Here is a 14,374-nt window from a genome sequence, read left to right on the forward strand (position 1 = left end):
CATTTCTTGATTAGCTTTCGAAGGTTGCCCTTCTTCGTCAGATCGGAAATAAGCAAATGTGTTAGCTGACAGTGTATATAAGTGTATATAAGGTTTATTTAAAGAATTCATTGATTTGTTTGGTTGTGGTACCTTAAGATATTATGCTATTTTTTTTTTTTCAAAATTCAATAAAATATTAACATTAAAAATAAATTCAATCCAAATAATAATAATGGAGATCATCACATACCCCAACAATGTCCTTTGTTTTAACTCAAAAATCCTACAGTGAAGAGAAGGTTTGCCTAAAGAAAGTGATTATTTTATCTGCCCTAGATGTTGGAATCTGCCTTGATGTTGATTCCAGTGGGAGTGAATTCTAACGTGTATATGTTGAAAGGGTAGATTACATGATGAGATCAATGCAACAAACTCCTACTTTTAATGCATTTTGATTTGTGTTTTGTATTTGAAAAAATATAAACAGGTGTGAAGAGTTTTACAAGGTCCTGCACGCTCGGCAATGTCAATAAGAAATACCTGGGCAGATTACATAGTGCAACTGATCATTTTACTACTACTACTACTATTTGACATTTCTAAAGCCAACTCCAGGCTCCGCCCTTTCTGCCTCGCTCACCTCAAGCGTGGAACAAACTCCCTGAGCCCATACGCCAAGCCCCCTCCCTGCCCATCTTCAAATCACTGCTCAAAGCCCACCTCTTCAATGTCGCCTTCGGCACCTAACCACCACACCTCTACTTATGAAATCTAGACTACACCAACTTGACATTTTGTCCTTTAGATTGTAAGCTCATCTGAGCAGGGACCGTCCTTTGTTAAATTGTACAGCGCTGCGTAACCCTAGTAGCGCTCTAGAAATGTTAAGTAGTAGTAGTAAAGCGCTACTAGGGTTACGCAGCGCTGTACAATTTAACATAGAAGGACAGTCCCTGCTCAAAGAGCTTACAATCTAATGGACAAATGTACAGTCAGTCAAGTAGGGGCAATTTTCTGCTGTCATCTGCTATATTATATATGTTTGTGTGTGTATAGATCGAGTTAGCTGTGACTGTGTGTTTATAAGTATGTTTTGTAAAGAGAGAGAGAGAGATACAGGTATGCTTATGGTCGTGTGTAGATAGAAATAGCTCTGCCTATCAATTCATGGTCTGATATTTCGAAGCGCTTAAGCAGATTCCTGCGTCCGCTGTTAATACGTGCCACTAACCAGGGCCGCTGATCGATCCTTCTGGATTCTGCCTCCTGCAAATCATTACAGATCGCCCCATCGCTGTGTATGTGGCCCCAAGTGATCCATGGACAGAGCACTGGTGGGGCCCCAGAATTATCTGGTTAACATCGATATTCAGTCCACTAAGCAGACAACCATCTGGCTAAAGTCAGAACAGCACAAAGTGTTCCCTAATTATCCAGTTCGCTTTCTGGAGAGCAGATGAATAATGCCTGCTCTCACCAGCTGCCCCATCTAGATTTTCAGCACCGTCCACTGTCCAGGTTTATTTCTGTGTCACAGCTGACATTAAAAAAACAACAACCCTGACCTGTGTGAATAGTGACTTAAGGAGGGTCACAGGTGCATGTTTGCTTTATTGTGTGTGTTTTGGGTGGAAATTGTAAGTATTTTGATGTACACATTGAGTAATTTCATTTTTGGCAGGTAAGTGTTATATATGTAATTGGAGCCCCCCTCCCCCCATACCTTCTGCCGGAGCATTTTTGGTCTGTTTGCCTCCTCCTAGAGCTCAGAGCTGATCCACCTGCGTTGTTTATTTTCATGTTTCATCTTATTTTCTTCATTTACTGCCAGCAATTACTTGGAGAACTGTCAGAGGTAACTGAGTACGTCTAAATCTCCTTGCAAGGTCTCATTTCTGTGTATGAGGGTCCAGCTGTTCAGTTAGACCTGTAGAAGGATTTTCTTGTAGAATTACTACTACTACTACTACTATTTAGCATTTCTATAGCGCTACAAGGCGTACGCAGCGCTGCACAAACATAGAAGAAAGACAGTCCCTGCTCAAAGAGCTTACAATCTAATAGACAAAAAATAAATAAAGTAAGCAAATCAAATCAATTAATGTGAACGGGAAGGAAGAGAGGAGGGTAGGTGGAGGCGAGTGGTTACGAGTCAAAAACAATGTTAAAGAGGTGGGCTTTCAGTCTAGATTTAAAGGTGGCCAAGGATGTTCTCCTTTCTCACAAATCTGCCCTATCTCGGGGCTCTTACACACATAATGAACATATTGTATATGAGACTATTCTCTTCATTGTGAATTAAAATATGGAACGAGAGCGTCATGAAATGTGTAGCATCAAATAACAGTACAGAGCAGTGCTTGAGACACACCCAGACAGATTTTCACGATGCACGAGAGAGAGGTTTGTGGGCATTGGAGGAGGCAAAAACATCTCTCATATGAGTCTTCATCGTGACTATCCTAAGAAACCTGGCTGGCTAGAGAGAACTCGAACACTGGTTTAAGCAGTTCCTCCCCACACCTCAGTCATAATTTGTAATATGTTTTTAGATCTGAATGATAATTTGTAATTGTAGGATACACTTTGCAAACTTTCTGTACTGAAATAAATGGTCAGATACATGTTAGTCACGGGTTTCACAGCAGTTTTCAGAGCCACATTTACCCTGTGCTTTTGCTTTCAAACGTACACAGAGCACATTTACTGAACCTGCTTTCCGTTCATGCAGGTTTCTGAAAATAGCATCCATGCACAGTTTTCTTCCCTTCATCTAAGGACACCCTGGGAATTCCTCCTCTCATTGTGGTTAAAAGTATGCAAGCTTTTAGCTACTTCGAAAGGGGGCTGGGATTTGAGGTGTGAAGGCATATTTTCGTATTTATCGTGCTTCTGTTCCTGAATCACTGAGCTGCAGGATGTGTTCATGAAGCTCCTGCATTTAATAGAATTCTTTGCAAAGTAGGAAAAATATTTGCGAGCTTTGATTTATTTTTTGACCTGGCAATTTCCTCCTCCTCCTCCCAGCAGTTTAAGGTTTCATTCACAACTAGCAGGGGATGATTGCCTCTAAATTATACTACTTTTAAATTTTGGCATCAAAATTTAGACTTCTAAAACTTGAGGCTTAAAACTACAGCTGTAATTCATCTGCTTAGTGCTGAAGGTCAGTGCTAAGTACCTAATATTTTCTCGGTCCCTAAAGCCACACATTTTTTTAAGATCTTAAATTTAGGAGCTCAGCCCTAGTCACTTTTCAAAGCTGCTAATTCAGGAGTCTGACTCTCAGAATTAGGCACCCAAATCTTATGAAGATTGGTTGCTACAGCAAAGCAGTAACAATTCCTTTTGCATTTCTGCAGAAACAAAGGGCTGATTATGCTTCACGCCAGCCGGCTCCAGTGTCTGTTATTCCATCTCCACCTGTGGCTCCGGCTCCAGGACCTGCCCCTCCTCTTACACTACCACCTGTCCTGGCTGCTGAATCGAGACCACCCTTGTCCGGAAACATCAGTCGCCAAAGTAGCACATCCAGCGACAGTGGGAGCAGCATCACACGGGACAACCAAAGATACAGACAGCTTCCTGTGGATCGTAAGTTTCCTGGGAAGGAGTGGGGAAAGACACACGCAGTGCGGGCTGCTCTTAATAAAACTCGCTTCCAAATGCCACTGTGGAAGGTCTCTTGATTTGTGTAGTCCGATAAATGTTCACACTTCTGAGATTGCAGAGGGATTCCCCCAGCTGTGCAAAAACCTCAGAACACCAGTATTTATGCAACAGAATTGTTCTCAGTGTTATAAAGATAACTGGGTAATTCATCACAAAGTAAAGCCAGCACTAGGTTTCCCCAACCGAACATTTAAAAATCAACAGTAAGGGCTGCCGAGTTCTCAAAGTTGCTGTTAGGAAATGTGCAAGACCTCATACTGACAGATCTGGGGGTCTAGCACTTTAAGCTACAGAAAGGTCAAACAGGCAAAGTCCTTTACTCTAAGGCAGCAAGAAAAATAGGGTTATTTCTAGATTTACTCTGCTTCCTCACAAGAGGAGTGGAGGAGTGGCCTAGTGGTTAGGGTGGTGGACTTTGGTCCTGGGGAACTGAGGAACTGAGTTTGATTCCCACGTCAGGCACAAGCAGCTCCTTGTGACTCTGGGCAAGTCACTTAACCCTCCATTGCCCCATGTAAGCCGCATTGAGCCTGCCATGAGTGGGAAAGCGCAGGGTACAAATGTAACAAAAATAAATAAATAAAATCTGTCCTTAAGCCAGTGCCTAATGCTGTGACACCCAACCGAAAGAGACAGGAAACGAGATATTTCCAGAATTGGAGGCCCCCCAAAGTATTACAGATATGAAATGCCCTGTCCCACAGGGAATGGCCCAGAGGATGGCAGGTGGGTCAGGGAAGAAGGGTCCTCTGTTGAGCTGTTTTGTGTTGCTATAGACCGGAAGTCTCAAATGGAGGAGGTACAGGACGAATTGATGCATAGACTCACCATTGGCCGCACTGCAGCCCAGAAGAAATTCCACGTTCCTCGAAGTCAAGGGCCAGTTGTGAACATCACCTACGAGTCATCTTCTGAAGATGTCAAGATGTGGCTGGAGTCCAAAGGATTCAACCCTGTGTAAGTTATGTTCTGAAACCCAACATTTAATAAAGGGTCCAACAGGATGTCCTGGGGAGGGACATAATGTGCATTGGGTTTTCTTTGGTGCTGTGGTTCAGAAGAAAATGCAGCAAAGTGTTTTCTGTATTCAGTCAGAACATTTTTTAAGTTTCTCTGGATTTTATACCTTCTCAGACAGCGCAGAAAACTGTTAATGGCTACAGTAGGAGGCGAGAGTATCTCATCCTACCATACAGACACGTTACTAATTGCAAGACCTCTAGTGAGGATACAGAATTAAGCTCCTCTCCTCCTCCTCCTCTGCTGTGTAATATGGAAGACACCTTTCCCATCAATATAAAGTCTGGAACTCTACCTCCCACCTCACTCGCACTTTATAACCTGGCGCTCTGTCTCACCCTTCATTACTTGACACTTGCTCCCATATATTGCCTGAAGCTGAATCTTTTATCTCTCACATCCTTAACTCTATAACCTAAAGCTGCTCTTCCCTCACTCAGTGGTACTGTACATCCCAAATTCTGTAGCCTAGACCTGTAATTCCCCCTCTAGTGTTCACCCGTTATCTTGTCTATCATGCAGCCTCTGTTTTTAGACACACGTTCCTAAACTTTTTGTCTGCTTCCTTCTCTCTGCATAGCATTAATGTTGTCACTGCTTCAGTCTCCGTGTTCTCAATACGTGTTTGATGGTGTCTGGAGAGGAGATGAGGAGAGATGAGAACAGAAATTGCTGCGGTGTTGCACTATATGATATAAATTCTGTTCTTTTTTTAGCACTGTTAATAGCTTGGGTGTGCTGACGGGGGCCCAGCTTTTCTCCCTCAGTAAGGAGGAGTTGAAAACTGTTTGTCCGGAAGGAGCCAGGGTTTACAGCCAAGTCACTGTGCAGAAAACAGCCTTGGAGGTAATGTGATTTAAACCTTATGAAATAACTGAGTCATATACAAAATTGGACTTCTCCTGTTCTTATGATCCTACCAGACCTGTAGGTCTTATTTTTGATGGTGATCACTTTGGCACCCCTGCATCAGTGAGCTTCAGACCTTATTGACTTATCCACCCTATTAAAGATTCCCTGACTGTAGGGTGGTGTCTCTGTGTAATATTGGATTTCCACCTTAACCGGTCAGTTATCCTTCCATATGCTTGCAGTAGTGAAGGTGGCTTCCACAGCTTGAACTGCCCGAGAACCTTAGCCTCGGTAGCAGTGCCGTAGCCACGGGTGGGCCGGGGCCCACCCACTTAGGGCTCAGGCCCATCCAACAGTAGCACATGGTAATGAAAATGCTGCTCTCCACAATACTGGCATCTTCGCTTGCTCAGTTTTCAGCGCATGCCTGCTGCAGACTACCAAGGTGGAGACTGGAGAGAAGCATTTTCCCACCAGCTGAGAGATTTTTTTTTTTAATGTGGGGATGGGGGAGAGAACATTTGGTGCCCACCCACCTCTTGCCTAGGTCCACCCAAAATCTGCTGTCTGGCTACGCCCCTGCTCGGTAGTAATTTATTCGGGAGCAGCTCTATAATGGGTCAGTCCTAACTGTTTAATGTGCCAGTATGGAGAAGGGGAGGGTGTGGTTCAGTGACTTGGTTTTCTTTTCTTGTAAGTTTTTTTTTTTTCATTTTATTTTTAATTGTGACGTGTGCTTTGTACACAGTCGTACAGCAGAACAAGTCAGATGATTCAGGAACAGTTCTTTCTCTTTTGACCGTATGACTTACTTTCGTGTGGCCTCATTTCTAAGCACCTTTTTTTCAGTGCTGTCTGTATGTTTTGGAACAAAGAAGAGAGACCTTTTTACTACGAAGAGAACAACCAGTTTTGTTTTAAACTCTCTTCCAGTGTATTTACCTAAGCTGAATTCGTGCTTTGTGTCTCTGTGTATGGCTGCGCAGGGCTCAATCTCCTGGATTTACTGTACCTGTTAGCCACAAGGGGCTCTGATGAGGATTATCACAGCTGCTCCTGACTTAAGATTTCTAATGGCTGGAGTAGTAATAGGGGGACCCTTATGTGAAGATGAAAGGGGGAATATTCGTGAGTGTTTTAGATGGCAGCTCTATTATTAAGATAAGCAAGAATATCTCTATGGTCATTTTTTTAAAGATAGTGATAGTTTATAAGGAAATGAGGTTATTTGCGTAAGAACCTAGATCCTTCCTTATAACCAAATTGAAAAAAATGACCAAAGGTACAGCATCCACAAATCTGCTTTCCTATTCCTCTAAGCCTGTTGGATGTGCACTTTAGATGTGGGGTTCAAGGTGACTAAGCAGCCACGTAAGCGGTGCTAAACCAAACTGAAGTACTTTTTCCTTTCTCAGAACGTGACCCCTGCATTTCTCCCTTCTTCCTAGGCCCACGATGGCAGCTCGGAGCTGCAGGAGATCATGAGGAAGCGTCAGGAAAAACTGAATGCCGCAGCCACGGACTCGGGGGTGGAATCTTTCGACGAAGGGAATAGTCATTAATTGTGGGTTAGGTTGTCGATACGTTAATTGCACCATTCCTGCTGTTACTCCACTCTGCATCCAGAGAAGGTCTACAAATACTGCCCTATCGTTTGTACATATGTGCCCAGAATGAAAGTGTATATGGAAGAAGTGGGCCACGATATTCTGAGCACCGCATGAATCCTGGGAACAGAGGGGGGTGGGGGGGAACAGGCTCTTCTGAAGTGAGGCAGCTGTGACCTGAGGATTCCAGATGCTTCAGGTGCTCTTGGCTTTGACACCCTGTGTCTTCTAATCTTTGAGAACCGGAGGCAGAGGGAAATCGTGAAAATGAAGGTCCAAGATCCTGTCTGTGTCTTGAGCCCTCCCCTCAGATATGCGGTCAGTTTCTTAGCCATCTATGCCCTGACTGATGGTCTAAGAGGGGAGTTAGGACATTCCCTCTCCCGTCTGGGAGCTGCAGAAACATTTTCCAAAAGATATTTTCTCAAAGAAAAGAGGTCAGGCATGCTGGAACCTCATGGCCTCTAATATACATATCCTGAATAATGCTGTGCTAATTACTACATGGGGACCATAAGAGACTTTTCCTTGCACAAAACTGCTTCCTTCAGCCACTGATAAGAAGCCAGGAAGGCTTTGTTCTGTTTGCTGCTATCTGGGTGCTCTCGGAGCAAAATCAGTCTGCACGTAATCTCACTTTAAGAAAATGTGGACAGGGTGGGCATATGAACTCTTTTATTTAATCATGTCTAAACCTGCAGTGGTATAAAAGAAATTTCTTGACCAGGGCATCGTAAATTATATTCTTGACAGATGTGTGAGGTATCCGGGCCAGTGGTGTTTTTCAGTTCATTTCCTTTTCAGCAAATTGAGAATCATTTTATTTAAAACAAAATCAGTATGTGAGCAATCTTGAGACCCTATAACTCAGGGTGAGGTGCTTGTGCTGTGGGACCAGTGACTCTTGAGAAGTAAAAATGTTACCTTTTGTCTTGTTTCTAACATGTCTTCTCTTGGACATCCTGAATGTTGAACCAGTGGTCAGACCCTCACCAGAATGTGGCAGAGGCCACCAGTATGGAGGATGTTGTGCCCGTCGTCTGTAAAATCTGGAGTTTTCAGCAGTAAAAAGAGGGGGGACCACGGGCATCATCGTATCCCGAGAGCTGCTGCGGAAACTGCCACGCTGCAAGCATGAGGGTTGATATTCGGAGCAACTTCTCTGGTTAGCAGGTGGTGGTGGTGCCAGTGAAGAAGGCTGTTCAGTGGCACTGACAGAACTAGGGCAGTCTGTGGGCAGAGCTGGGAGTTAACTGGTTACAACCGTATTCGGACTGCTAATTGGGTACAATGTGAATAAAGTCAGCAACGCCTTTTTGCCGGTCAGCAGTCTGAATAAGGCCACTAACTTGGCAGTATATCCAGTTTGATTTTAACTGTGAAGATCGGCCAACAGTGGTTAAATATCGAGCCCGTGGGCGGTTAGCAGGGCTTTATTCTTGCTCACTGTGCACAGGTGAGCCAGAGAAGTCTTTAGGGATTGAAGGTTTTGCCAGTTCTGCTCTAGCCATGATGGCAGGGAAATCACAGGGAGCTCCTTTTGTCACTAAGTGTTGTTCTGCTTTACAAATCTACGTATAAAATGTTGTATGTTTTAATATAAATACAATTAGGACTTGTAGCTATCTAGTTTCATGGTGCCTTTTCCATATGATTTGTGTGGAAAGTTGCAATAAAAGAGTATTTGACTGTATGTGAGCAGAGCCTGTGTTTTCTGTGTTTCATTACACTTAAAGGGCCAGATTCTATATATAGTGAACCTTCAGTATCCTAGTTGCATTGGTCTTAAATATAAAACCACTTACGCGTCCAATTTCTCATACTTGGGTACGCAGATGTGGAATGCATTACCAAACAGAGTGAAAACGATACATGAGCATCAAGAATTCAGGCGATCTTTAAAGACCTATTTGTTTCACAAGGCCTACCCTGCTGATTCTACTTAAAAGTCTCAACTCTACAATGATTCAAAGGACAATTTTATTTCTTCTTTCTTTGTCACTTATTATACCCACTTACCCCTACCTTACCTGACCCTATTTTTAATTGTATTTGTTTAACCCCTACTGTACTTGGCGTTCGCCAATGCGGTTATTGTAAGCCACATTGAGCCTGCTAGCGTGTGGGAAAATGTGGGATATAAATGCTGCAAATAAATATCATGCCTAAAATAATCAGTGCCGGAAAAAAATATGCCTAGGCGTATTCTATAAAGTACGCCTAAATTTTCGTGCGGTTTATAGAATACACTGAGCGCCTGTCCACGTGACTAAATTTAGTTGCGGGCAATTACACCAAGTAAAACTTGGTGTGTGTAAGTGCCTAATTTATTATTTATTTTATTTTCGAAATTCCTTGAAACACAACAATCAACAAAACCATGCTGTCTCAATCCAAATTACAGAAAGGTCTCAGCAAACAAAGGTCTTTAAAAATCGTTTAAAATTCGGTGTGAACCGGGTGTATTCTATAACAACGCATGTAGATTTTAGAAATGCCCTTGGCCTTGCCCCCTTTTCAACTACGTGACTTCATGTACATCATGTTACAGGATATGCTTAGTTGCGCTTGTAAATTCTAATTAATACCACTTAGTGTCAATCGTTGCGTGTTTGCAATTATTACTGCTGATTGACTTGTTAGCTAATTAAGTTGCCCTGTACAGAATTCAGGGGTAAAGGTGCCACCGGTGTGTGTGTGTGTGTGTGCCCGCAGGATCCCTTCCTTCCCTCAAAATTGCAAGTGGATGGAGAGGCCCCCAGCGTCCTGGTTCAGCAGCTCTTCTCGCCAGCACAGACTGGATTAAGGGGGGTCATTTAGGCACATGGGCGCTTGGTGGTGTAAAGTTTGTGCCTAGTTCATGCTCTGTATTATGACGGAAGGGTTTGGGTTATAAATTAATCGCTCAAAAGGAATCAGTGTATCAACACTGAAGGAATGTGCATGAAAGGAGAGACTGGAGTTTTTTTTTTTACATGGCAGCGAATGTCAGTGTGGTCATGGACTCATAGACTGAGCTCTACTCATGGAGCAAGAAACCAAAGTGAAACACACAAGCTAAGCAAACCTAATACCAAGTAGAGACACAAAAGGACACGAACCAGAATCAGATATGAGCAATTCATTGTACAGAAAACTCCAAGACACAGAGGCATATATTCACTTGGTGTCCCTGCTTTGATTTTCTGACCAGGTATTAAATTCAAAACCTTAATGTGGTGAGTTACTGAAGGCAGCTCATGGTTCCCATCCAAATACAGTGATGATGTCCAATTTTGCCTTGTCTTGTCAGAGCCTGAGGAGCAGTAGATATTGGCAATGCCTGGGACTCTCAGGCACACATCGATGATGTAATGGGGAGGGGGGAGTCATCTATAAATAAAATAGTTACACTTGCTTCACAGTTCAGGAGACCCCCATGGAATGAGTACACACAGACCACCACCACCACAGCTAAAAGCCTCACGTTCTCAACACGATGCTGAGACACTTTGTTCCCTCATGTATATAACGATGGCTGAGGCTGCAGGCTCCAGTAAGGCTGTATCTCCTCCACCTTCCTTCTTTGTCAGTTTCCACGGCACAGGTTGAGCTGTTTCAAGTAATACTTAACTGAAGCAAGGTAGGGTGAGTACATTTCATGTTCTCAGCTGAAAGAGAGAGAGAGTGGCCTCACCACAAGCAAGAACTGGAAACTAATGCTATGAGCTAAGCACTGATTTTTTAGCACCGGGCTTATAAATTAGGCTCATAAAGTAGGTAAATGAATAACAGGCCTAAATTAAAAAGCATTTTCATCTAAAAACTTGCTATAAGTTTAGCTAAAAATAGAACAGATGGAAAAATTGTCTTACCTGATAATTTTCTTTCCTTTAGTCATAGCAGATGAATCTAGAGACTTGTGGTTTATAACTATCTACAAGCAGGTGCAGATAGAGTACAAACTGAATCTGCCACATAGGACAGTATGCTCCTTGGTTAGTCAGTATTTCTTGTAACAAAGCAGAACAAATAATAAGACAAACATTCCTTTCTCCTCACAGAAATTAGGCATAAACCTGTCAATTAGTAGAACTATGCGCAGGCAACCACAGCAAGAAACCTAAACAGAAAAACAGACTGAACTAAGTGTCAACCTCATGAAAGGTTGGGACTCTGGATTCAGCTGCTGTGACTAAAGGAAAGAAAATTATCAGGCACGATATACTTTTTCCCTCCTTATCAGCAGACGAATCTAGAGACTTCGGTGATGTAGCAAAGCAGTCCATAAGTAGGGTGGGGGAACCAGACATAGCTGTGGAAAGAACCGATGCCCTAAAAGGATGCCTTAGACCTAGCCAAAACGATCAACCAGACAAGGTCTGGAAAATGTGTGTTACAAGGACCACATAGGGGACCTTCATAGAAGAGAATGAAGAGACGACACATGCGGAGGACATATGCCCAAGCAATAGGTTCCCAACTCAAGCGAGCTATGGGGGCTGCATTTCTCTGGCTGGGGCCCACTCAGCACACAAAATGGAGCCATGCTCAACAGGCGGTGATGGAGTTGAGCCCATTAGGTAGAGATGGAGCGGCACCCAGCCATCAGAAATGGAACTGTGCCCCCACAAAGGAGCTGCAGCCACTAGCCACAGGTGGCCATGTTCACAGTCAGGAATGGGGTTGTGTTCCACACAGAAAAATGGAGGTATTTGCTCCCCATTCAGATATGGAGCCGTTCCAATCGACAGGAAACTGGGAACAGCATCCTGAGATGGAACCTGACTGGGACCAGTGAAGCACGAGTAGATCACACTAGATATGGCGATGTGGCCACCAAGTGTAGTCAGAACCATGCTCTACAGCCAAATAGCAGTGCAGCATGTGGAAAGGGGAAACCGTGCTCCACATGTATCAACGGAAGAAGCTCAACAGACATGAAACAACTGAATTCTGCCACTACCATAGGACCATGAGCTAGCCAAGCAGCAGTAGCTGTCACTCAATAATGGCCACAGGAATGGTTGGAGGCCAACACATGGAGCTGCTAACAGTGAAAGAGTGACTAGAAACAAAAAGACAACCATGCCGCCTGCCCAGCAGAGAGGGCACTCAAGACAGCAAGAACCTGACAGTATGTAGTGGGTAGGAAGGCCAGGCAGCCTACATTGCCCCCAACGGGGGAGGGTCCCAGAACAGTAGCTATGAAGAGGCCGGTGAAGGTACCATAAACTCTCTTCAGCAGCAGCAAAACAAAAAAAAAGATGTCTGCAACCTGCCAGGGGCCCAGGCACCTACTCCAAGCTGGAAGGCCTTAGTGAAAGCACTAATCAATCTGAAAGGCCCCGAGGTGGCTAAGGGCGCAGAGAACTGCAAGATGGAAATGCTGCCATAGGCTGAAGTTGAAGTCCACAAATATAATCAGGAGCTGAAGCCTGACTATGCCACAAGGTCAGACAACTGGGTGTCTAAGGCTTCCCACACCGCATGAGTTTGGCACCTTAGGGAGCTATGCTGGGATGACCGACATGCCCTGAAGGTGGCCGCTGCAGTAGTTTCACCACTAGATGCTCAGGCAGACAGGGGTCACCAGGTACCCGCATCAGAGAGGAGAAAAATGGCCATTCCTTAGGAAGGAGAAAAACCAATCCAAGTGACATAGAGCCTCAGCTACCAAAACAAGGAACCCTGCATTCCAGTACATGAAGTAAATGCAGCAGAGGGGCATTGAAACACCCCAGCAAGCAGGGGCACAAGCCAGAAAAAAGTAGGCCAGGCAAATGTGAGGAGATGTTGCCCCTTAGCTGAAGGTGACAAGGAAATAGCGCCCCCCCCCCCACCCCCGAGAAAAAGATGACAGCATAGCCAAGGCCTCAGAAAAATAAATGAGCTGCAGACTGAAAACTCAGCCAGGAGGGAGTAGCCTGGAGAAGGTTGCCGATGAGAAGCCAAGAGTGGCCAGGGAGCAGCAAGGTCCAGACATCTGTGCGTGAATTCACCATGCAAGAAGGAGCCAAAACCACAAAGGGAGATTTTTTTAAAAACCCTGCCAATCGAGGGAATCGCGCCATCTGCACCACAATGGCCCAAGAGCTGCGAAGATAGAAAAAGACAAAAAGCAAACCTTTATTGCAGCCTGTGACCAAAATGGCTGCTGCTGACTGAAGAGAGATGCTGTAAATAAAAGCATGCCAAAATCGCTCTGGTGCTGGCCCAACAGTACTGTCTCAAGAACACAAGTAACCCCCAACATAGGCTGCTAAAAAAAAAAAAAAAAAAACCAGTGTATCACCACAGGTGCACAAACCTGACAGAGGGGAAAAATGAAAGTTTATCCCCACAATTTTGCCAGCCTTACCAGTACCCACAGGCCTTTTGACTCTGATCAGGTGGCTGAATACAGACAGCTGAAGGAGCACAGAGAAACCCCCTTTCTTCCAGGTTTATTTTTATTTTAAGTTCTGTGAGGAGGAGGAGGAGGAAAGAAGTGGCAGGAGAAGGAGGGGAAAGGGGAGAGGAACATGGCACTAACAGGTGTGTACTCCAAGTCAGGTACCTCTACTACTAGCCTAAGCACCCCCAAGCTCAACTGAAGCAGGGAACCTAGAACAGGAGCCACAGAATTAGGCGAAACCAGGAGCTTGTGAGAAGACTGTCCACCGCCTGCTGGAGACAGACAATACTGAATGACCAAGGAGCATTCCATCCTATTGGCAGAGTTCTGTTTGGTACTCTCTTATCGCCACCTGCTGGTAGATGGTCATAAGTCTCTGGCTTTGTCTGCTACTGATGACGAGGAAACTATTTTAGGATCTCAGATTTTTTTGAATATCAGGCCCATGTATATGTTGCATAGCAGATGCACTCACCACTTCACATGCTGACATTCTCATAGATAACATCACTGATGCAGAACTGCTGCTGTTTCTTCTTCCATATCAGCTGCACACACTGGTGGATGAAGATGTACTGTTCCTGCAAAATGAGAGAAGATTTTCAGCTGCATGCACGGGTGGAGGAAGATGTACTGTTCCTGCAAAAAGAGAGAAGCTTTTCAGCTGCATGCACTGGTGGATGAAGATGTACTGTTCCTGCAAAATGAGAGAAGATTTTCAGCTGCATGCACGGGTGGAGGAAGATGTACTGTTCCTGCAAAAAGAGAGAAGATTTTCAGCTGCATGCACTGGTGGATGAAGATGTACTGTTCCTGCAAAAAGAGAGAAGATTTTCAGCTGCATGCACTGGTGGATGAAGATGTA

The 14,374-nt window shown here is 44.2% G+C and overlaps 2 protein-coding genes across 8 annotated transcripts in view; one reads left to right on the forward strand and one right to left on the reverse strand.

The window, feature by feature from the left end:
* Positions 1 to 8,826, forward strand: part of EPS8 (epidermal growth factor receptor pathway substrate 8) — a 118,146-nt gene extending 109,320 nt beyond the window's left edge. For all 4 annotated transcript variants that reach the window (XM_030213992.1, XM_030213993.1, XM_030213989.1 and 1 more), the window contains 4 exons: positions 3,345 to 3,576; positions 4,431 to 4,611; positions 5,391 to 5,520; positions 6,975 to 8,826. In XM_030213992.1, coding sequence (XP_030069852.1) covers positions 3,345 to 3,576; positions 4,431 to 4,611; positions 5,391 to 5,520; positions 6,975 to 7,088 — 657 coding nt within the window. In that variant the 3' untranslated portion in view covers positions 7,089 to 8,826. The remainder of the gene's footprint in view (positions 1 to 3,344; positions 3,577 to 4,430; positions 4,612 to 5,390; positions 5,521 to 6,974) is intronic.
* Positions 8,827 to 10,239: 1,413 nt separating this feature from the next.
* Positions 10,240 to 14,374, reverse strand: part of PTPRO (protein tyrosine phosphatase receptor type O) — a 64,727-nt gene continuing 60,592 nt past the window's right edge. For all 4 annotated transcript variants that reach the window (XM_030215265.1, XM_030215263.1, XM_030215264.1 and 1 more), the window contains 2 exons: positions 13,985 to 14,090; positions 10,240 to 10,783 (listed from right to left, as the gene is read on the reverse strand). In XM_030215265.1, coding sequence (XP_030071125.1) covers positions 13,989 to 14,090 — 102 coding nt within the window. In that variant the 3' untranslated portion in view covers positions 10,240 to 10,783; positions 13,985 to 13,988. The remainder of the gene's footprint in view (positions 10,784 to 13,984; positions 14,091 to 14,374) is intronic.

The sequence above is a fragment of the Microcaecilia unicolor genome, chromosome 9 (assembly GCF_901765095.1).
Source record: "Microcaecilia unicolor chromosome 9, aMicUni1.1, whole genome shotgun sequence".
In the NCBI taxonomy this organism is placed as follows: domain Eukaryota; kingdom Metazoa; phylum Chordata; class Amphibia; order Gymnophiona; family Siphonopidae; genus Microcaecilia; species Microcaecilia unicolor.